This window comes from Saccoglossus kowalevskii, chromosome 11 (genome assembly GCF_978046115.1).
Source record: "Saccoglossus kowalevskii chromosome 11, keSacKowa6.1, whole genome shotgun sequence".
Lineage (NCBI taxonomy): Eukaryota > Metazoa > Hemichordata > Enteropneusta > Harrimaniidae > Saccoglossus > Saccoglossus kowalevskii.
In genome coordinates, this window is record NC_140651.1 from 28,356,072 (window position 1) to 28,380,027 (window position 23,956).

The window sequence follows — 23,956 nt, forward strand, 5'->3', positions numbered from 1 at the left end:
AACATTATGGACAAGTCAATAACAAATTTTATAGGTTCCAAGATCACTAAACATTCGAAATATGTCACTGGCGATGTCCGTGTCAAATTGGACAAAAATGGCGAACTAGTAATACCAGTCGTTTTCACTGAATTATTATTAATTGTGCGTGACAACTACAAGCTACATCATTCTAATGAATGAGTGGACAGTTAAAATTGAACAACAACAGACACAGAAGATACTAGCAAAATAGTAGTTAATAACCTAAATAATTTAGTTAACTGAAGGACAGATGATGCACGAAATCTACTTATAGATAGAAGGAAGCTGGCATGACACAAACCTTAAAATAGTGAATGAAACAGAAACAGAAAATGGAAAATAGTGTACACAAAAATATAAACATATTAACTGCAATAACACGGCTATTGCCCTTGATGTATTCTAATTTTTTGCAGTCTTTTTTCATAAGTTATTAGAATTTATTTTATTTGTTCTCAATTGAGAGAGATTTATTTGTACATACTGTATTAATGTATATTATAGTCGCACTTTACTGTTTAATGTTTTCTTTGCAAATTGCATTTTATTTGTTGATCCATTGTCGCTTTTGTAGTTGCGATTATATTTTGTACTTTCAAAATAAATTAATTAAAACTTCCAACGCTAAATTACAATTGCAATTCAGTCTAGCTCAATATGCATTGTTCCATTCGTGTCGTTTTTTTCCTTTTTGTAACCCAAACTTTTCGAAATACTTAATTAATTTACATAAGAAAATGTTAATGCCTAGAAAACAATCTCAATAATACAAACATTTAATTTAAGAAAACAAAAAAATTCTCGCTAGACAAATACAATTTCTATCATCTCACATTTAACTTACACAAGCACATCTATATTTTAATTTTCCACTACACAGATTTATTTTTAATAAACAAATGTATTAAAATTCTAAATGCTCACAACAGAACAACACAATTTCGCACAACGAAACATAAATATAACAAAACATAACTTTGATTTCATGAAACGCAAATTATAATTTTTAGAATTTGGCATATATTCCGTTGGCAATTTCGGCATTTTTTTTATTTTAGTCACCAACTCCTCAGCTATAAACTACCATAGTATTGGATTTCAACACAAAAACACGATATTTTCTATTTGTCCTTAGACTATGTTGTGAATATTGCGATATTATGGTTAAGGGTCTGCATACAGCAAGATCTTTAGCATACGATTCGGAAGCCATGAAAGTACGGCTAATATTTCTATCTAGTGCACGTTACATTCCAAGGTCGTCAACTGCATGTCACATCCGTTGATGTTCCCGTCATATTTCACTTGACTGCAAAATTGTATTTTAGGAAGATGAGGTGATGTTGCTGGTTTCATAGTTGTCTCATCCAGCAAGAATCTGAATGTAGAAAAAGAAATAACATCCTCGGGGATTGATTGTGATCGAGTGTCTTCGGATATCTGTTCAGCAATGGGTACGGTATGTGTACAAATTTCATGTGGAAATAAACAAAACTAGCCTTAAATCTGTAACGGTATACACAACATGGTTCGTCTACTGTACGTTTAATACGCAAGGGACACAAATAATTGTCATTTGTCATTGACAAAATCAATATTAAATTTTAATATACCCCACGGCTCTACATTGATCTGGAACATGTGACAGCAAGCAGACTAACGTTATAAAATATTATAATACACAAATATGTTTGCATGAATTCGGTCAATTTCTGATGAAAATCATCCTAAGTGCATAATAGAAGGACTAAAAGAGGATTATGGTGTTCATCAAGGCACTATGCGAGAATGTCGCCAGGGCATCCACACCCAGTACAGGTTTGTTTTGTTTTGTTTGGTATGACCCATTCCTAAACCTACACGTATTAATTAAAATGAACAACGCTTCTTGTTTAGATTATGTTTTCTAGTTTTTGATCAACTGCCCGGAATACAATATAGCCCATGCCTTTCAAGACATTTCCAGTGAAAATTAACCATGGATGGGAGTGTTACATAAAGCGCCTGCACATGTGAGTGATATGTCACATGATATTGTTTTGTTTGTTATATTAATTATACCGACTTAGGCCATACAACGATTGCTGTTAATCACGATTGCTCATGATTTGCTAATTATCTAAGAATTATTTAATACTGATGTTAACTAGACTTGACAGATTGTTCACTAAAATAGCTATTCCTGCAACAAAACATCAACATATTTAAGAATTTGGAAAGAGAAAGTGTCTGGATGTATGCGTATCCACACCCTGCATTACGCTAAATTTTGCAATGTTTTCCACAATTTACAGCTATCTACCAACAACAGTTTCTAATAAATCAAGCGATATTATGTACAAAAATTATAGACAACTAAACTGCTTGAAGTATGCTGCCTGTGAACATTCGTCATTCCATGGCCACGAAAAAATAGCGCAATCGTGCATAATTACACTTTTTCTATTGTAATTATGATTATAGATGGTTTCGCCTATAATTTTCCATTTGTTTTTTCAATCAAATTTGCTTTACTTGAAACATTGAAAGCACAGTTCTCTTTACATACAACATCAAGTCAGAAACAACACGAGGCCAATGTTATTGGGCGATTCCATCCTTTTCACCGAATTATTTTAATTGGTTCTTAGCAATAGCCAGCATTTATCCAGTTGAATACAGTAGCAGATTTGGGAGAGACAAAAGGAACTAGTAGAGCAAAATAATTTAGTTAAATGGAGAACAAGTGATGCACGCAATGTAATGATTAATAGATGGAAGTAGGGCATGGCACATAGCTCAAAATAGAAACTGGAAAATAGTTTACAACACAATGAACACATATTCACAGCAATGTGTGCAATAGCATTTTTTAAATGTTCTTACTCGTTCGCATTCGCCTAACCTTAAACCCAATCATATGATACTAGATCATATACAAAACGTATCTAATACTACACGAAATGTGTGTCCTATACCAAATGTTTGTGTCCTATACCAAATGTGTGTGTCCTATACCAAATGTGTGTGTCCTATACCAAATGTGTGTGTCCTATATCAAATGTGTGTGTCTTATACTAAATGTGTGTGTCTTATACTAAATGTGTGTTTCCTATACCAAATATGTGTGTCATATACCAAATGTGTGTGTCTTATACTAAATGTGTGTTTCCTATACCAAATGTTTGTGTCCTAAACCAAATGTGTCCATCATATGGGCAATCCTACATCAAATTCGCTCAAACTCATATCAATGTTACCAATTCTATATCGAATATGTTCAATTGTATAACTGACATGTTTAGTCCTATACCAAATGCACCTGATTCTACAGCAAGTGTGATCAAACAATCAGCATATTTGTCTAATATTTGCTGCCAAACTTCTCTTTTATCAGACAGAAGGATAACTTTTCAAGTAAAGCATGGTGTGCCATATATTTTCAAAATTGTAATCCTCTGGAATACTGCATGAGCTAATGGGAGTCAAGTTTCGTCTTGATTAGCTACACTTTTAACGATTGTTATTGCACTGTTAATATTTTATATAATCATGCCCCATCTCCTTATGTTTATTAGGATTTATCGTTTCTCAGTTCCGGTATAAAAGACGATTTTGATATGGCAGTGTAAAAATTAGCGCTACGAAGTATCTAGAATTTTGAACTAATACCTTCTAATAGCCTGTTTATGGTGATATGAATTTTCTGTTAATACAGCCAACAGCCTCTTTGAATGGCAGACTGTGTAAAGGAAGGTATATAACTAAAACATACACATATTATGATGAATCACCCAATGACCTCTAACAGTAAAAGAGCATGTTCTAACGAAAAAGTGTGTACAATATATAATACTTTAAATTAACGTATACATGTGTAATAATTGTCCTAATTACGTACATTTGTTTGACTAATTCACAACTAGGTGATACCACATTAAATTAGTCTCAGGACTACTACACTTTCGGTATATTTTGCATGCGCTGACTAACCTGATTAAATTGAACATGAGTAATGAGTTTCTCATACCAGCCATTTTTTCACTAGAATATTATAAATCGTCAATTGAATAGGCGAATAGAGAAAAGGGGAACAAAAAGACAAAAGGGACGACCATAGCAAAGCTGATTTATGATACTCACAATATATTGATAGATGAATCGAAAGATGGCATCACACAATCCTAAAGCAACAACATAGCAGCAAATTTAGAATAGTAACTGGAATGTGAACACACATTCTATGAAGGTTGAGGTGATAAAAATGCGATTATTATTAACATACACAAAAGGAGGTAAAGTGATCCAGTGAACTCTTTACCCACAAAACTAAATGGAAAAAATATAGCCACTTTCAATGTACAATAAATTTCTCTATAAATCATCTGAATAAAAAATGTTGCTCTAAATGTAATTCAATGTGCTTGAGAAATCATTGTGTTTATTCGAAAAGTGTGTAATAATAATAATTAGTGTAAACAATAACATCGAAAATGACATGTGAATAGCTCGTTTGACAATCACTCTGAATCACGTGGCACAAAAAAATGGTCTGTGAATACATTTGATGGATCTGATTAACTTTGTAGGGCAGAATCAGAACCCCTCATCATTAAGTTAGTTGTAGATCTGTTGTGTATCACTGTTTCATTCAGTGTATCTATACATTATTAATGACAATATTTCTGGATCTGCCGATTTCGGTTCTAAAATTTTGGGTTACTATAGCGTGTATAATTATTGAAATTTCCATTATTGAGTACTTCATAAAAATGAATAAAAATTAGCAAATTTTCTATTCATAATTGTGTTGAAAAATTGCATTGCAATTATTTGCATAAATATGTAAATTAGCTGTAGATAATTTTCATTTCATGACGTTAAAAACAAAAGTTACGAGTATGTGTATGGTGCACGTTAATTATAGCCCATATGCTATATTGCTGTGTGGGTTATCCCCACAAACACTTTTCGTAAATATTGATGAACAACAAAGATTCTCTAGACTACTAGAATCTGTAGTTATATTGTATCTTTTCCGTAGTGTTGTGGACAAGTCAATAACCAATTTCACGGATTCTAAGACCACTACACATTACCAGCAGTTTTCACTGAATTGTTATTATTTTGCGTGACATTTGCTACATCTTTCCAATAAATTAGGGAACAACAAAAGACAAAGAAGATACTAGCGAAATAGTAGTTAATAACCTAAATAATTTTAGTTAACTGAAGGACAGATGGTGCACGAAATCTACTTATAGATAGATGGAAGCTGGCATGACAAACACCTTAAAATAGTGATAAACTGAAAGTGGAAAATAGTGTACAAAATTATGAAAACATATTTATTGAAACAACATAGCTATTCCCCTTGATGTTTTCTAATTTCTCGCTGTCTTTTTTCATAAGTTATTAAAATTTATTTTATTTGTTCTCAATTGAGAGAGATATATTTGTACATACCGTATTAATGTATATTAAAGTCGCACTTTACTGTTTAATGTTTTCTTTGCAACTTACATTTTACTAGTTGATTCATAGTCGCTCTTTCTAGTTGTGATTATATTTTATACTTAGAAAATAAATTAATTAAACCCTCCAGAGATAAATTACAATTCAGTCTAGTACAATATGCCTTGTCCCACTGATGTCGTTTTTCCTTCCCGCAATCCAAACTTTTCGAAATAATCATTTAATTTACATAAGAAAATGTTAATGCCTCGTAAACAATCTCAACAATACAAAACGTTCATTAAAACAACTCTCGCTAGATTAATTTCTATCATCTCACCTTTAACTTTCCACAAGCACATCCATATTTAAATTTTCCACTACACAGATTTATTTAAATAACAAAAATATCATATTACAATTGTAAATGCCTGCAACAGAACAAAACAATTTTGCGCAACGAAACATAAATTCAACACAACACAACTTTGATTTCAAGTTGGCATATATTCCTGTGGCAAATTCGGCATTTTTTTTATTTTCAGTCACCGACCCATCAGCTATAAACTACCATAGTATTAGATTTCAACAAAAAAACACCATATTTTCTACCTGACCTTTGACTATATTGTGATTATTGCGATATTGTGGTTAAGGGTATGCATACAGCTGGGTCATACAATACTGAAGCCATAAAATCACGGCTAAAATGTCTATCTAGTGTACGCTACATTCTAAGGTCGTCAACTGCATGTCGATGGTCCCATCATATTTCACTTGACTGCGAAGTTGTATTTAAGGAAGATGCAGTGATGTTGTTAGTTGCATATTTGTCTCACCCAGCAAGAATCTGAATGTAGAAAAAGTACTGTGGCCCATATATACAATTGGTCTGCTATATGAAAATCTGTCGGCTACTTGAAAAAAAATTCGGTCGGCAAGTTGAAAATTTGTCGGCTACTTGAAAATTGCGCCGCTACATGAAAATCGCTCCGCTACTTGAAAAAAAATCGGTCGGCTACTTGAAAATTGCTCCGCTACTTGAAAATGCGCCGCTACATGAAAATTGCTCCGCTATTTGAAAATAAATCGTTCAGCTACTTGAAATTTGTCGTCTACTTGGAAATGTTTCCGCTACTTGAAAATAGTTTCGTTATTTGAAAAAAAAAATGGTCTGCTGTCTATAATCGGTTGGCTACTTCAAAATCGCCCCTCTATTTTCCAAAAACATTCGACCCGCACATGTATGACCCGGAAGTAAATCTTTTACGATTCCATGTCATTCCATGTGGGCAAGGTTTACAACGTATCACTGATATTGGTAAGTTTAAACAATTTCTATCGCTTTACTATGCCAAAAATACCGTATTATTGAGAGACTGTGATTGAGTGAAAATTCATGACACCGTCGGTGATCCGAATGTATGATCCTGGACCTTGTCGGGCGAAATGACCTCAGATAATTTTGGGCCAACTTACCACTGCCCCAATGCTGTTATGTATGAGCAGTTCAATCAAAATTAAAATTATCCCTTCCACCATAGTTATGATTTTAATGTGATTTTTTCACTTAGCAATAGTAGTTAGTGTATTGTATTGTACTGTACCGTACCGTACAAGTATATTGTGATTCTTTATGTGTTTGTAATATTATTTAGCTTTATTTAGCATTCTGTTTATTTTATTTTATTCTATTTTATTTTTTATACGACCATAGAACAACTCACTGTAGTTTGTTTGAATAAGTATTATTATTATTATATTAAGCGATGTAAAACAATAATTTTCAGCATTTATCAAGTTTTTATACAATAGATTTTTTTTCTAGAAATATTCTACTTTTAGTTTAGATTTGGAGCTAACCTGCAGTAAGCATTATATTTCTATTTCATCAAATTTGGTTAAAACCAGGTGTATTGTACAGCTTGCATTTTTGTGGTTACCAATATAAATTGAAATTGAAATTAAATACATATTTAAAAAAAATATTTAAAATCTTGGTTTATTATCAGATGAATTGTAGATACTTAATTATACACAATTACCATAACAATTTGACAATAATATTACTAGTATTTCAATCTGAGTCCTTAATCTGAGATAAGATTATTAATCTAAAGCTGAATATAAGACATATAAGCTTTATGCTTGTCCACATAATACTAGTCAAATGCTCTTTCCAAATTCAGGCACTTTTTTCATACATCACTGTAATTGTCAGTCAAAAGGACTATTTCTGTTTCTATTGCACATAAAAAATTACAGAATATTTACACCAATAACTCGGGTGGAGCATTGACTTACAATAGGCCCAAATATTAAAAACTCACCATTTTAGGCAGTAAAAAAGTGTTTCTTTTAAAAATTAACGATCCCAAACTGTTGTTTTATCCCCAGAGTCCCCGGGCGATAAGTGGCGACTTTGAACATCGGGTTAATCTGTATTTTTCTGACATGATCCGAATACTATGAAGTCCATATACCTTGTCTATTTACAATAATACCCTTAGTTTTCACAACTTTGAAAAAAAAAAAATCAACCGACCGACCCAATTTTTCAATTTCCCGATTTGAGGGCAACATGAGGTTTTTTTTTGGACTTAGTCCATCAAAAGTCAGGTGAAGTACACATGTTTCAATGAAGACTGGTGCATTAATTGTTATATCAACCTAATCTTTTTTGCAAATTAATTTATTTATAGAAATACTAATGGTATACTGTACCTATATAAGGCAGTTCATGCCTATAAGGCAACCGATGATGGAGAGTTGACCATTAAGGTCAACGATATAATTGAAGTTGAAGGATTGCCATGGCAGTTTCAAGGCAACCCAAAAGAGCCTCGTGGATGGATTTTAGGAAAATTTAATGATGTGGAGGGTAAATTCCCCTCTTTTGTGGATTTTTTTAGGCAGAGGTTATCACCACGACCCCCGACTCCACCATTATCTTCATTAGTTTCAAATAAATGCAATAGAAAAAAGAAACCTATACGTAAGTATCTTAAGAATTAACAATGATTAATTTTATTTATTTATTTATGTATGTATGTGCATGTCATGAAGGCATGAATATATAAATTTAAACTTTTATAAATGTATGGCAATCCTGGAAAGACGTGTGGCTAGTGAGCATTACCTAATGACTACTAAGCCAATAAAAGTGTTTACACTGAATTTGAATAGAATGTTAGGGTCTCCAAAGTATATGTTTTAAATATTTCGTAATTTCATGCGTTAACGACTAGAATTGCGTTATACAATGGACGAAATATGGCTTAATTTGTCAATTAACACCTCACCTACCAGGGCAGTACTGCTTAGTAGATACATTGAATTTACATCTTAATTAAAATTAATCTCAACATCATATTTAAAATAATGGATTACGATGTCCTTACAAACCTTTAATTTTCTACTTATGACACATAAAATGCTATAAACATGTTTCTGTTTGTTTTTAATAATTTCCAAGGACAGTTATTTATCTATTTTTAACATTTTGCAGCAGTAAATCTACATTTACAGGTACAATATGATATTCTGTGTTTATTTCTACTTTTGCAATATTTTACTCTGAAACTGTACCATACACATTTTATTTATTTAATTGGTTAAAGGGAATGGTGATAACTTCACTACTGTATGTTGTTCACGTCAGTTATTATTTGTAGACGGAATTGTGTAGCATGAATATTATCTTTGTATGCATCAAGTATTTTTATTACAATATGATAAAATAAAATTTAATAAAATAGTTATCATACAATATTGAAAAAATCCATGGTACTTAAAGAAATATTTTACCAGAAATGTTTTTTCACCCAAGCTTAAGAAGAATTAGTCTAATTTTATCTGCTACAGGCTCTTTCAAGGAGATGAAGATGAGAATGTCCTCTATGAGAGTAAGAGAAAAACAAATCAGGATGTAGGCAATTTAATTTCTTTATTCATTTGTTTCAATAATTGAGCTAAGCAACTGACATTTTTGGCGATAGCAGTATAGTTTACCTTACATAATTGAGTAAAATGTATTGTATTTAAATATACAATAATAATACATAAAAGTAATCAATGTTTTGTTCCGCCAAAATCGCAAAACAATTTTGTACTGGATGTCAATAAAATTGATTGATATACATGTACTTTGCAATTTAACAATTTATTTTGCAGTGATCTAATAATTGATCAAATTGAATGAAAATAGTTTTATTCTGTCTTTTATTTTTGTTATTACAGCTAAGATGGTCCGTAGCAAATTTGATGTTCAATGCTCATATCGTTATAGCACCCTCATACTGTCTGAATGAAAAACAAATGTTGTTGTTGTTTTTTTGTTTTTTTTGGGGGGGGGGGTTCTGTGTGTGCCCAGCTCAACTGGTTGATGGTGATGTACTGATGTGTATATGTGTCACACATTGTCATTCCGGAACAGTATCTCAGTTGTCTCATACATGCCTGGATGGACCAATCAAGCTTAAACTTCAAACATACTCGTACATCTATAAGACAAACAGGGCCTATAACAGTGCAATTTACATCATGCAATTTATCATGTCATAAATATTATGTTTTTTAATTAGTATTCCATTTTGAATTTTCAGCAAGGAACTATGGGTAAAATTACATTTCATTACAATGACAAAATACTTTCTTTCATAACTTGAATATAATGCAAATTAGGTCAAATTTTCAGTGATCATATTAATATATATTGTTGTAACTTGTATAAGCTACTGTCATCAATAAATTATAAAATATACTAGTATACTAAGAATTAAGCAATTGGTAGAAAAATGTAAAAATTCAAAAATAAATATTTTCAGTTCTGTTGCCATGATGACCAATTAAATAATAATAATGAAATAATTTTCTTAATTGTTCACACCAGTGTCTAATGATGTTTTACTTTACCCACAATTCTATGCTGGAGAATCAAGATGGACACATCGATGAAAAGCTCATTATCTAAAGAATAAAATGTATAAAAACTGTTAATTGCATTCTGCTACATTTGTAGAGCTCTTTCATCTGGGAACATTATGTTTGGCTAGATTCACGTTTTAGTTCTCTAACAGTTTTCAGCATGTTTTGTTACAACAGATAAATACAAATACTAGTAGTTGAAAATAAATTTTAAAAAGTTTGTTGAGCATTTTATGTACTTTTAATTATTTTTGTGTCATTAATTCATATTTGTTATATAAAATGAAATCTAGCACTTCACACAAAAAAACTTATGGCTTTAACTTTATTTTTTCCATCTGAAGGTGCAAGTGAGCATGTTATCACTCAATGGTAGAAATTTAGTTGTTTCAAGAAAAGTTGAAACAGGATTTTGTGTTGTTGTATCTGTGCTGATTACAGGTACTGAACTTTAAATAAATAAGTACATGTTTATTTATGTTCTTTGCAAATACATTTGGAGCTATAAGTCCTGGACCACTATTGTACTGGATTGATAACCATTCAATGGTTTTGTGCTATCAGCCTGTTCTGTTTAAGATCATACACATATCATACATGTTGGGATACGTATGCACATTTATGCATTCAAAACTTCCAGAAAGGGAAGCCATTTTATTGCCAAAATTCTCCCAAATCATGCATTTCTGTCAATTCAGAATCAAATCTCAGTTATGTTATGCATGTTACTTTGTTATGTAGATCAGATTCAAATATCAACATAAGTCTGACATACCATGCTTTGAGAAATACTTACAGATTGATTCACTACAGTATGAACTTAACTTGTTTTTAATGTGTTGCCTTTAATTAATTAATTTTCTCTTTGCAGCAACTGCAGATGAACTCTTAAAATTGGCTGTTGCTGAACAATTAGAACAAAATAGATTATTGTCAACAGAAGCCAAATATGTATTGCTATACAAGGATCGAAGTCTTGTAAAATATATTCCGGGGTCAACTGAAACATTCATGCTAAAAAATACAAGATTAAAATGAAGCAACCGTATACCAAGTTGTGTTTTTATTTATGTCTCGAAACTGCATATGCAGGTAATTTTTTTAAGTGATATTTAACACTAAACGCCAAAACTGTGAACAATGTGCACAATGTTCATGTTATACAGTGACTAATAACCCTCTTGCTACTTGAGGCCTTGTAAAGTAGCAATCACTGTGAATATGATATACAAATATAAAATATCAAAAGAAAATGCAACTGTATGTGATCATGTCTGTGCCTGAAATAATATTTGTGACTCCCGTGTGCTAAGCACACAATGAGAGTCCTCTGCAGTTAACCTGTCTGTGTTTATGTGTGTGTGTCTGTCCGTTCCGCTGATATCTCAAGAACCGTATGTTGGTTTCTAATGAAACTTGGTGTATAGATGCTCTGGGCTAATGCGCAGATTTGATATCAATGTTTTGGTTGAAACCCATGCATATTAATTACCTGATTTGCATGATAATTAGCTAATTTTTTAGCTGTTCCTTGACTGTTCAGCTGATATCTAAAGAGCCATTCATTAAATTTTGATGAAATTTGGTACATAGATGATTAGTTTTGGGTAAAATTCCATGCATATAATTAACCTAATTTGCATAATGATTAATCAATTTTCGCTTTTCCACTGATATCTCAGGTACTAATCATCACATTTCAATGAAACTTACATATATACATAGGAAGATGCACAGATACATATGCGAAATATTAATTACCCAATTTGCATAATTGATAAATTTTCAGCTTTTGATATTTCAAGTACTATTACTTATCAATGAAACTTAGTACAAACTTGGTGATGTTCTAGGACAATGCACAGAGCGGATTAGTTTTGAGATAAAATCAGTGAATATTTAATCAACTAATTTTCAAAATTAGTTAATTTTTGGCTTTTACACTGATGTAATGGCAATTATTTCATTTCTGATGAAACTTGGTACATTGATGCTCCAGAACAATGCACAAACCCGCTCAGTTTTTAATTAAAATCAGATCATATTAATTACCAAATTAGCATTATAAATCATAATTTTTGGTTCTAATCACATTCCAATGAAACTTCGTACATAGATGGTCTGTGACAGTACTTATCTTATTCAATGATTTTTGGTACATATATACTCTAACACAATGTGATGATCAAATTAATTTTAGGTTCATATACATGTATAATAATTACCCAATTTGCACAATAATTTACATTTCTGCTTTCCACTAATTTAGTTAGGATTAATCATCACATTATAATGAAACTTTGTACATGTGCACCCTGAGAAAATTTACAGACCTAAATCCATGTATAATAATTGCTTAATTTGTATAATAATTCATTTGGTTCACTGAGGTAAACCCTAAAAAATATAAAATAGTTTAAGTTCTACATTGTTGAATAAAAAAAATCAGATTTAAATTGAATTCATCGCAGAGGTGCTTTCGAATAAATTATACTAAAAACCATGGATGAAAAATCAAATGTATTTTCTGCATGTATTAAATTTTGATGATGTAAATCACATTTTTTTCATGTTATGCATCTCAAATAGCAGACAAAAATTAGTTGCCAAGCTTCTCGTTTGAAAATCAAGTCTTAAATTTTGAATTAATTCTAATGTGTCTCTAATACTCTCAGCACACAGGCGTTCTTTCTTAGCTTTTTTTGATTATTTAATATGTTCAGTCTTGTCACATTCACAGTAAATTTGTTTCAATACTTGCAAAGTTTTTTGTTTTTTTAATACTGATACAATTTTATATTTGTCGTCCATCTCAAGAGTACAACCAAATGAGCACTGATAAAGATTATCACTATGTTGACACAGATGATAATAGTGATACTGTTGATGAACATTGAACAATGCCATCATGATATTAAAGGAGAAGAAATAGAAAATGTAAGTTTTACTACTACAGTTTTGGATTACTGGTATATAAGTATATAACACTTTGAGTGATGTCAATGCCAAGTTTAAATGAGATAAATCTTGGCATACCTAAGTTGATATTCAAGTGTAGATTTTTGGAGGGATTAGCAAATGCTTCTCTAGGAAATGATGATAGACTTGTAAACATGATTAAAATGGTTCTCCTTGCCTTGCTTGCAAGGTGGATGAAGGTATATGAGTGTGTTTGTCTTTAATAAATAATTATACCTACATGTATTATAGTGATGGGTACACAAAGAAGTGTATCAATTAAAACAACATGAGTGGCATTTTACCTTTCAAATTACTGAATTTGAATTTTTTTTTAAATTACAGGAACATGAGAATGAAATTGAAACTATAGAAGATGGTAACCCAGATATAGATACTGAAGTGGCTTTTGGAAACAATCCAAATATTGATTGTACTGGTTCACTCGATGATACTCTGCCTATTCTGTGAGTATACATGCAAGCATATTTCTGTATTAATACACATATCAATGGCAATACAATTTTGAATCTTGTACATACAAATTCAATCTGTCAAAAGTTCCTTGTAATTTTGTTTTCAACACTTTTGACAGTTTTTAAAACTACTTTATTTAAATCTGGTTTTTGAAATTGAATATCCAGTAAAATTTTTGTTACAAAATTGACCTTGCCCAAATCAAAGCTTTTTAGCTCATAACATATCCTCAGTAATAACAGGATTTTGTATAATATTATTGCATACAAAGTTATCACAAAGAATGTATAATAAGCATTATACCGGTAAATACATATTTATCATAAATTTTCATTTCAGAACCCCATATGGAAACTATTGCCAGGTGATGAATATTTCTGATGAAGATAATGAAGAATCTGATCAGAATATTATGGATCATGAACAAGTAATCATACCAACAATTCAGAGTCAAAGGTGATTGCTTAAATGCAAAAATCAATTTTATCTTGTTTTTTTTCATTTTCTGTCTTGTAAAGTACTTCAACTGACTGGTTAGCTGAAAGTTTTTATTAGTCCCCGTTCGGACGAAGTCGAGGACTTATAATTCAGTCTCCGTCCGTCCGTGTGTCCGTGCGTCTGTCCGGAGTCATATCTCAGAATCCCTTGTACCGATTCCGTTCATTCTTTGCATGTGCCTAGTACCTTATGTGGTATATATGCACATGCATTGCTTTAGCGATTCGATTCAAAATGGTCGACCGGCAGTCATCTTGTTTTTTGAAAATGTTGTATTTTGGACATGCTTTGTCAGTTGTCATTCAAACTTGGTACATAGATTATTCATGTTAGGATACATGTCCATGACGATTTATTTCGCAATTGGATCAAAAATGGTCGACTGGCTGGCATCTTGTTTTTGTTTTTTTATGCGGTATCTTGGACGTGCTCTGTCATTTTTCATTCAAATGTGGCACATACATGTACTTTATACATGTTAGGATGCATGTCCATAACAATTTGTTTCAAAATCTGGTCAAGGATGGCCGATTGACAGCCATCTGACTTTTTGGCCTTACTACTATATTTCCACAATTTATGTACCATTTTCATTCGTATTTGCCACATACATCATACATATCAGTGTGTTGCATAATCAGATCAAAGATGGCTGAATAATGGCTGTTTTTATTTTGGCCATATTACTATGACACGAAACACGTGTTTTGATGTAAATAAACAATCTGTTGTATACGCCACTTGGAACTCAAGTTTCAAAGACATGCTCGCGACAACCCCTCCGCTTTAATATGACGAGCACAAAGAGAACTTAACGGGGACTGTGTCATTTTCAATGACTTGTTAAATAAGAATTTTCACTTGTACAAGAATACTGCATATGCTGTGGCAGTACTTTCATTAGCAAGAGTTTGAATTCTGTGTAAATATTATATTGTAGGCGCGTACCAGCCTATGGGTCTTATATCAAACATGATAGATTTATTTGGTAATCAAAATATATTTTGAAAGATCATGTTATCGGTATATTTCATATAGACATTTTTCTATAATTTTTTTTTTGTATGTTTATGCATTAAAGAAGTTTACAAGAATTGTTGAGTGAGTTTATTCAGAGTGTTCAGGTTGATGATGTCAGCACTGTTATCATTCGAAGATCTAAAATCCTGAGAACTACTCTAAAAGCCATTAGTAAGAATGGGTTTAATATAAGAGGAAAGCTTTTTGTGGAGTTCAGTGGGGAGGATGCTCATGATGACGGTGGACCACGGAGAGAATTTCTAAGGTATGAATACAAATCAAATTTGAAATCCCCAAAAAGGGAGTCGACTTAGACATATGCATGTTTGTTAATAGCTTACATGTATCACAGTTATTCAAAAACTATGTACCTTGAACATGATCATTGTTTTAATTACAAGCATTTTTATTCTCAGTTCAAAAATTTTGAAAACTTAAGTGACTTATAATCAGTTTCAATCTGTCTCGCTTTCCGTCTATCCATAGTTGTATTTCAAAAACCTCTGGAACAAATTTGTTTATTCTGTGCACGTCCTTAGTACTTTATTTGTGACATATGCACATGCAGTGGTTTAGCAATTCAATCAAAGATGGCCGACTGGCAGTCATCTTGCCTTTTGGTCCCAAAACTATATCTCCAAGGCTTATGGACCATTTGCATTCATATTTGGCACATACATCATACATGTTGGAATACATGTCCATGTCAGTTTGTTTCATAATCATATAAAAGATGGTCTATTGCTGGTTATCTTCCTATCTGGTCATACAACTGTATTTGATATCCATAATACTGGAGGCATTTTACTTGAGTTTGGATGTAAAATTGCATGAATATGAGAAATAGCAAATAGTTTGTGTCCATAAATTACCAGTAGATTATAAATCATTTCATTTAATAAATATGACTTTTGTTGATACTAGATTAGTTTAGTTTTATTACAAAATGTACTCTCAAATACAGACCGTACCGTATGTATTTGGTCACATGACCATCGATTTGCATATCCAATTTGATTGCATATATATTATGCATGTAGCAATACATGTTCTTGAAACATACATTTATGTGTTGAAAAGTTATTTATTATTGTTCTTTGAATTATTTGAGTAATTACAAAATGTCATCAACATCAACAATGTAGAACTTAAGCTGCATTAAAATATAAAATAGTTTAACAAATTTGTTCTTGCTAACAGGTTGTTAATGCAGGAAGTTGGTGCTAGTATGGGGATTTTTGAAGGGGACCAGTTAACCAGAGTTTTCAGCCACAATGTACGCCTAATCAGTGATATGATGTATTTCAAGGCTGGACAACTTGTTGCCATGTCATTGCTAAATGGTGGTCCTGGTCTTCAGTGTATGGCTGATTCGGTTTACAACTACATGATTGGTATTGAACCGGGAAATCTCACAATTGACTTGATTCCAGATAGTGATATGAGAGTTAGGGTACAAGAGGTAAAACATCAATTGTATTGAAGATGACTAGTATAGTTTTATAGTCTTCAACCAGTTTCTACACAAAATCCGATCTTCAGAGCGATATTTATGAATATTATTTTCAGTGACCCTTTGTACAATACAGTCAAAGTATGCACATTCAGTTATTCTTATTATATATGTTATCTAAGGCTGTGTATTTCTTATTCAAAGATGAACATTGTGACATTCATGTCTTATTTAGATAAATGACATTATATAAATCATATTTTATAATAATAATACATTTTCTTTAGCTATTTCCATAATAATGACTCAAAAAAAATAGAATTAAAATGATACATTCTCAATTAACTACTTTTTTTCATGCAGCATATATCCAATGACCTGACTATATTATCATGAATTAGCCACAATTTCGTGGTAATTTTGTTTTGATATACCCACCCTCTTTTTTTCAAGCTTCAGAAATGTTCCACTTCAATTGAATTAAATAAGTTTATTGAGCAAAATGGTGACTGGATTGCGGATAATGGATATCCTGATATCTTCACCAGTGATATCAAAGATGTTGAAGAAATTTGCCATTTTCTTCTGTTACAACTATTTTGTTCAGGTTTGTTGAATTACTGTTTCATGTACACATATGCAAGGTTATTAGCATGACCCTTTCCCACCTAAGTAGGGATATAGTCACTCTGCGGTTAGTTCTAGAATATATAATTATGAATATCTTTACTGTTTTCCCCACAGACCCTGATCAATCTACATTATGACTTCAGATACATTGTTGATATTTTTAGTGCACATCACTTTTTTTTCCCCGAGATTCGGCCTGATTCAGTTCAAAGTTGAATAGGGCATTTTCAATCAAACTTTGTATTATGACCTTACATATTAGGTTGGTGTGCAAGCCATATTTCTTTTTGAGATACTTGAACAAAAATACCCGACTAGCTGCATTTTTCTTTCATGCTATTTCCTCTGTAAGATATAGTCCAATTCAGTTCAAAGTTTTCACGTAGGTACTAGACTGACAGTAACACAATCTATAATCTGTGTTAGTGTTAAAAAAACATTGATCTTTCATTTCTACATGTCACATGTACTGAACATTTACATCGACTACAGCTAATACTTAACGGGGACTATGCATTATCAATGTTTGTTTTAATAAAATGTGCATATTTTTGTGTTGACATATTTTGTGTTGTAAAGATATTAAATGACCATTGTATCTCATATTTTACCGATATTTCATCTTGCACACTTACCACTGTTATTTCAGATCTAAAGCTGAAATGGATCAGTTTTTCTGTGGCCTGAATGATGTTGGAGGCCTGGGTCAGATTATAAAAGAAAACCCTGATCAGTTCAGGGACCTGTTCATTGATCGGGGAAAAACGACTTTGCCGAAAGGACATAAAGAGCCTGTATCAAATTGACTTCAGTGAAAACGGCAGTAACAGACTCAATGAAGAGGAGGATACAATTTATAGTCTGGAGCTATATTTGCAAGCTGTTGAAAGTAAGACATTTTAAATTATTAATGGTATATACATCCTACTTAATATTTAAATGAAGTGATCAATCTCTAATTTGGGAATTATTTTTGGAAATTATTGCTTACTATCTTTTCTTACATTTTGTACTATTTCTAGATGGAGAGCATCCTGTGTCTCTTGAAGACATCCTAGTTTTTGCAACAGGGTCCAACAGAGTACCTCCACTTGAATTTGCAAAACCAATCACTATACAGTTCTCCTCAACATGTGAAAATGAAAAAAGATTCCCATCTTCATCCACATGTGATTTAAGACTTTGGCTTCCTCGTGGTGTTGACATAGACAGTTTTAGTTCATTAATGAATAGAGCCTTACTTGAATCACATGGTTTTGGAAAAATTTAATTTTCATCCTTCCATGAATAATTTACTGTGTACACTCCATGGATTGTAATGCATAATTGCACAAATTCCACCTCTGGATAATTTGAAATTTTACCTTACTAAAATCCTTACTTACCTTACTAAAATCCAATATTTATCTTTGGATAGACTAGTGGGCCAATTGTATTTGCACATGTTGGTGCTACTCAGTACATTTACAACTTCAGGCCTAACTCGCATAGTTAGCCCACTAGTTTATGCAATATTCTATACATTAGATTTTAGTAAGGTATGACTGAATGTATTACAAATTTAAAATAATCTGCAAACTATTCCAATATAGTAAGATAATAGTAAACATGTTTGTTGAACATGACACGTTTTTGTTGCCAATAACCTGCACTCTGGTATTCGTACATTAGAAACTCACATTTGTATATTAAATAATGTATTCCATTATCTGATAGTTAAAAATAGATATCAAGTGGCTAATGGCAGTCAAGGTTCTATTAAACAGGCCCATTATTTGTCAGGTATCGTACCTATACTTTGATAATGACGGAAATCAACAACTACTTTTGAAGCCAAGGTCTGGTAAAAGTCCAACCTGTCAAGCGTCTAAGACTTTCATCTGATGGCTTCAAAAATAGCTGTTAATTGCCATGTATGTGCAAGTAGAGGTACGATACTTTGTATCTCAAATTGATACTTCAAAGTTTTAGGCGGTGATTTTTTACTTTGACAGGGACAATTTGAACCTATGTACCTATTTAAGGGGTGACAAAGGATGCTGAACAAAACAACTTTTTGAACAATAGAGAAAAGTCAAATAGCAGTTATATATTAATCATTTCTCATTTTAATAAGTGTGGTAAAAATTGTACAATTTTAATCTCTGCATACACTACTACATGTACAATTTCGTTTGACATATTAGTCATGTTAGGTAGTAATATGAGGTTATTACAAGGATAGCTCAAAGTATGCATGAAGACAGCGGGAGTATCAACCGGTGCACAGCAAAGGTTGATGCGACAGCATACTGTATGAGTTCATACTTTGAGGTATCCTCGTAATAACCTTATTATTATACATCTTTTCCTTCCAAGGATACATCATGGGAATGCCGAATTCCAAAAAAGTTTAGAACAAAATCATCAAACCTTTTTGTGTGGAGTCTGTCAAACCCTGGTGGCAGCAATGTTTGTTTTTATTATTAGATTCCATATTTGGAAATCGCATTTCCTTATATGGTAGGATTAAAATACCCCGTAAAATACCGCAAAATTATGGCAGTCTGTAACTTAGTATGGTGTTACGGTGACAGATGTATAATAATATTATAATATGCAGCTTTCTAATCGGTGGTTTGGTTTCTGACCTACTTGATCTTTATGAGTTGGACTAGAAACTGAATTTTTAATGTTTGTTATAAACCACAAAACTGTTATGCAAGTTATTTTTATTAGTTCGAAATAAAATTTATACAATCACTGTGAATCTGCTTCTACCATTGCCTTTAACTGGCAATATAAATGCTTTGCCTGTTCTGTTGTTTTTGGTGGTAAAAGTTTGTAGCGCTTCATTGCATGGTCAATGTATTTATCAATCTGCTCATCCCCTACATAATTAGGTGTATGTGCATGATGGCAAACTTCCTCTGTGGTTACCGGTTGAATCATATCTCTCCAACCTATAAAAAATTAAATAAAATAAAGTTAAACTTGTCATGAGACACGTGGTTGATTGACAGTGATTGATAAGATTTCCATATTTGTAGATAAACATCAAAAAAAATGTTTGAGTTATTGTAACCACACAACGAAGAAAAGTTTTACTGAAATTCAACAAATATCTTTAAAAACCTGCATCTATAATATGCAGACTAAATAAAAATCAAAGAATGTTCAGAAAGAACGTGTGTGTGTGTACTAAGGGTATTAGAAGCTTTAAGTACAAATAAGAAATACTGTATTTACTATATTAGAAGCACATTATGTTTATTGCATACAAAATCTTTGTGTCTTATTTTTTCCACTAATTTTTCCTCGTCGCAGATGCATGTGCATATTAATATGAGGTAGACATGTGGTATGTTAGTCATATATCTGCATGTCATCTGCAGCAGTGCTTCATGCATTACACTTATTTACTACTATTTACAAATTTGGCAATCACTAAGCTATGTATCAAGTTTAATTAATATCTGCTAAGAGAAATTAGGTAATTAATATGCACAAATTAAGGTATCTGCATGTGTGTAAGTTAATACCAATGATTTTCAAAACTTTTCAAAATTTGCTATGCATTTTGAAAAGTATGGCCACTCTAAGTTAAACAATGCATGCAAATAAACAAGTGAAGGTTTAAGAACAACGTTGAGAATCCATAAAAAAAATGAACTTAGGCTTTACCTGATAATTCAGGACAGTGATATAGTATATTAGGAATACCACATGGTACATGAAGCTCCTTCTGATGCCTGATAGGATGATTGTTCCACTGTGTTATCACTTGATCTAATTCTATTTGGACTATTTCTAAATAGCAATGGCGAATTAGACACCTAAAAACAAGACAAGACAATGCAATGCGAATTTCCCAGTTCGAAGTTAAACATCAATCTACACAATAGACTGCTAAAGAATCAGCCTAATGGATAGAAGACTTCTGATGTCTATCTTCCTAAAAAAATGACAATGTACTGTGTCATTAGCTAATTGTTTTGGATAATTTTGACACAATGTTCTTGACATATCACAAAAAGGTAGTTTATAAGGCCGTTGTCATAGCAATGAATATTGAGAACCATACAAAGTTTTAGAACAAGCCATGCTTTGTGTTATTTACACCATAATACAATATCATTTCCTTGACACATATTCAAACTGGGACACTTGTTTAACACAACTACAGGTTGAAAATTATGGTAATCAAACTATATTTACTTGTGTAAATGATTTCTAGAAGAAAACAACCTTTCTTCAACCATTGATGCAAAATATTGACGCCACCATTCAGTCCAAGAGCGCAAAAGGAATGACCAAAAACATTCTATTCTCTAAATGAATAAATGAAGATAAACTAATTAAATAAATCAGCAACAAATTGATTTAAAATCACAAATGTTGATTGAATGTATGGTGCAAATATATCAATAAATAATAATAGCCAATGACAACTATGTAGAGTCCTATTATTTTCTATGGTGATTATACCAACTTTAATTTAAAATTATTTATTACCTGATTCGCAAAAAAGGTCTGCTCTGCTCTGATTTGCAAAGGACATCCTGTTCACAAATGTCACAGTAATTACATAGTGGCAATAATCTGTTTCAAATGTAGTCTCTAACATTGATAAAGTGATATAGAATCAAATCTATAAAGTCAACACACAATACTGTAATGTATAGCGCATTAAAACACCATTTTATGGCGTCATTGCCTCGGACATGGGGGGGGGTATTCACTTAAATATAGGCTTGAATAAATCTTGTAAATTTTTGAGGTTATCCCTCCTCCTTGCCCTATTTATTAAAACTATAACAATCTCTACCGAACCACAATTGATGAGAAGGGCAAGCCACGCTCATTAACCCTTATAAAATCAAAATTTACTCTTTGGGAGGTCATTATGTTCTTTGTTTAAATAAATTTACTTGTGAATACAGATTTACATTATCCTGTAATAATGGACAGCTACAACATCATAAAAACCTCAAATTCAAATAGTGGGGATTTAATAACATGCAATAATGAGCAGAATGTTGTCTTAATATAAAACATGTACCTTTCATTTCATCCACACAGTTGAGGTAGTAATAGGCAATAACGCTAGGGTCACTGTTTGTGCTGGCTGCCTTCACCCATAAAATTTTTCTTGAATATCTGAAATTGACAAGATATTTTATTTTACTCAAAATATGCAATACATTATAAAAAAGGCATGATACACACGATATGTGCACATATCTGTTTGAGAATTGTTAACAAAAACTTACCCATCTATACATCCACTTATACATATGCTATATGGCTTCAGCTTGTCATAGCTATAACAAAGGATAACTACATTAGATAGTATAATGTCATGTAATATATTGTAGTCTTTCTCATGTACTATAAGAACCATAATCTTAGAGTCATCCTAGCCAACTGTCCCTCTCTATTATATAAACTCAGTATCAATTTAGCTAGAACATATGAAGTAACACTCACCCATCCATATGCCATGTTTGATTTGGGCCCTGAAAATGAAAAAAGTATGTTAATGACACCAATATTTCAAAGTCATGTTCAGGTACATCATACAAAATTGTTTCTACAGTTCAAATGTCAAGTATACATGTCTAATTTCACAGAAAGTTATACAATTACCCCACTATGATACAATCCTCTTTTGAATCGTTTCTTTGACCTCATCTCAACACCTTCTGGGTCCAGAGCACGCATTAATTTTGCAATAGTTTGTCTACAGAGTTTAGGGAAACACAGTATCATTATGTATATATGAAATGCCAATGCTGCCTTATATTGCTGTCTAATTATATATTACAAACACAAAGTATGTAGTATAATGATGTTAGCATGTAGTATAATGATGTTAGCATGTAGTATAATGATGTTAGCATACAATATAATGATGTTAGCATACAATATAATGATGTTAGCATGTAGTATAATGATGTTAGCATATAGCATAATGATGTTAGCATACAGTATAATGACGTTATCATGTAGTATAATGATGTTAGCATACAGTATAATGATGTTAGCATGTAGTATAATGATGTTAGCATACAGTACAATGATGTTAGCATGTAGTATAATGATGTTAGAATATAGCATAATGATGTTAGCATACAGTATAATGACGTTATCATGTAGTATAATGATGTTAGCATACAGTATAATGATGTTAGCATGTAGTATAATGATGTTAGCATACAGTACAATGATGTTAGCATGAAGTATAATGATGTTAGCATACAGTATAATGATGTTAGCATGTAGTATAATGATGGTATCACACAGTATAATGATGGTAGCACGTAGTATAATGATGGTAGCATATACATGTAATGTGACATAACAGTCACATAAAAATTCTTTCGGACAGGAGAAACACACTCCTTGGTAGTGATAATAATGTGGAATTGTGTTCTTCATTATTTATAAATTACTTATTATTACTTATATATTGGTATATTAACAATAATAAAGTAATAATAATAATAGTTACCTAGATACATTTAAGCTGTATTTTTGTTTCACCAAACGCCACAT

The 23,956-nt window shown here is 31.9% G+C and overlaps 3 protein-coding genes and 1 long non-coding RNA gene across 4 annotated transcripts; 3 read left to right on the forward strand and 1 right to left on the reverse strand.

The window, feature by feature from the left end:
* Positions 1-8,193: 8,193 nt before the first annotated feature.
* On the forward strand, positions 8,194-13,302 carry LOC102809801 (uncharacterized). The gene is made up of 4 exons (XR_014930964.1): positions 8,194-8,452; positions 10,728-10,824; positions 11,255-11,475; positions 13,201-13,302. It is a non-coding gene; the product is annotated as an uncharacterized LOC102809801 (long non-coding RNA).
* Positions 13,303-16,663: 3,361 nt separating this feature from the next.
* On the forward strand, positions 16,664-18,208 carry LOC146736605 (uncharacterized). Its single transcript, XM_085505334.1, has 3 exons — positions 16,664-16,798; positions 17,243-17,396; positions 18,069-18,208. The coding sequence occupies exons 1-3, from the start codon at positions 16,664-16,666 to the stop codon at positions 18,104-18,106; spliced, it is 327 nt and encodes a 108-aa protein (XP_085361460.1). The 3' UTR covers positions 18,107-18,208.
* LOC146736606 (uncharacterized) lies at positions 18,110-19,495 on the forward strand. The gene is made up of 3 exons (XM_085505335.1): positions 18,110-18,124; positions 18,200-18,308; positions 18,442-19,495. Exons 1-3 carry the CDS (start codon positions 18,110-18,112, stop codon positions 18,687-18,689), a joined length of 372 nt encoding a protein of 123 aa, XP_085361461.1. The 3' UTR covers positions 18,690-19,495.
* Positions 19,496-20,132: 637 nt separating this feature from the next.
* Positions 20,133-23,956, reverse strand: LOC144350064 (uncharacterized). Its single transcript, XM_085505336.1, has 9 exons — positions 23,913-23,956; positions 23,048-23,141; positions 22,889-22,917; positions 22,672-22,722; positions 22,461-22,558; positions 21,914-21,960; positions 21,617-21,729; positions 21,083-21,234; positions 20,133-20,361 (listed from the first exon to the last, which is right to left on the reverse strand). Exons 1-9 carry the CDS (start codon positions 23,954-23,956, stop codon positions 20,159-20,161), a joined length of 831 nt encoding a protein of 276 aa, XP_085361462.1. The 3' UTR covers positions 20,133-20,158.

Coding starts and splice junctions, on each gene's coding strand:
- LOC146736605 (XM_085505334.1), top strand. CDS start 16,664: ATGTCATTGCTAAATGGTGGTCCTGGTCTTCAGTGTATGGCTGATTCG. Junction 16,799..17,242: donor TGAGAGTTAGGGTACAAGAG/GTAAAACATCAA, acceptor CTTTTTTTCAAG/CTTCAGAAATGTTCCACTTC. Junction 17,397..18,068: donor GTTACAACTATTTTGTTCAG/GTTTGTTGAATT, acceptor CTGTTATTTCAG/ATCTAAAGCTGAAATGGATC.
- LOC146736606 (XM_085505335.1), top strand. Junction 18,309..18,441: donor ATATTTGCAAGCTGTTGAAA/GTAAGACATTTT, acceptor TACTATTTCTAG/ATGGAGAGCATCCTGTGTCT.
- LOC144350064 (XM_085505336.1), bottom strand. CDS start 23,956: ATGTGGCGTTTGGTGAAACAAAAATACAGCTTAAATGTATCTAG. Junction 22,918..23,047: donor GAGGATTGTATCATAGTGGG/GTAATTGTATAA, acceptor TTTCATTTTCAG/GGCCCAAATCAAACATGGCA. Junction 21,235..21,616: donor TCTAGAAATCATTTACACAA/GTAAATATAGTT, acceptor TCTTGTTTTTAG/GTGTCTAATTCGCCATTGCT.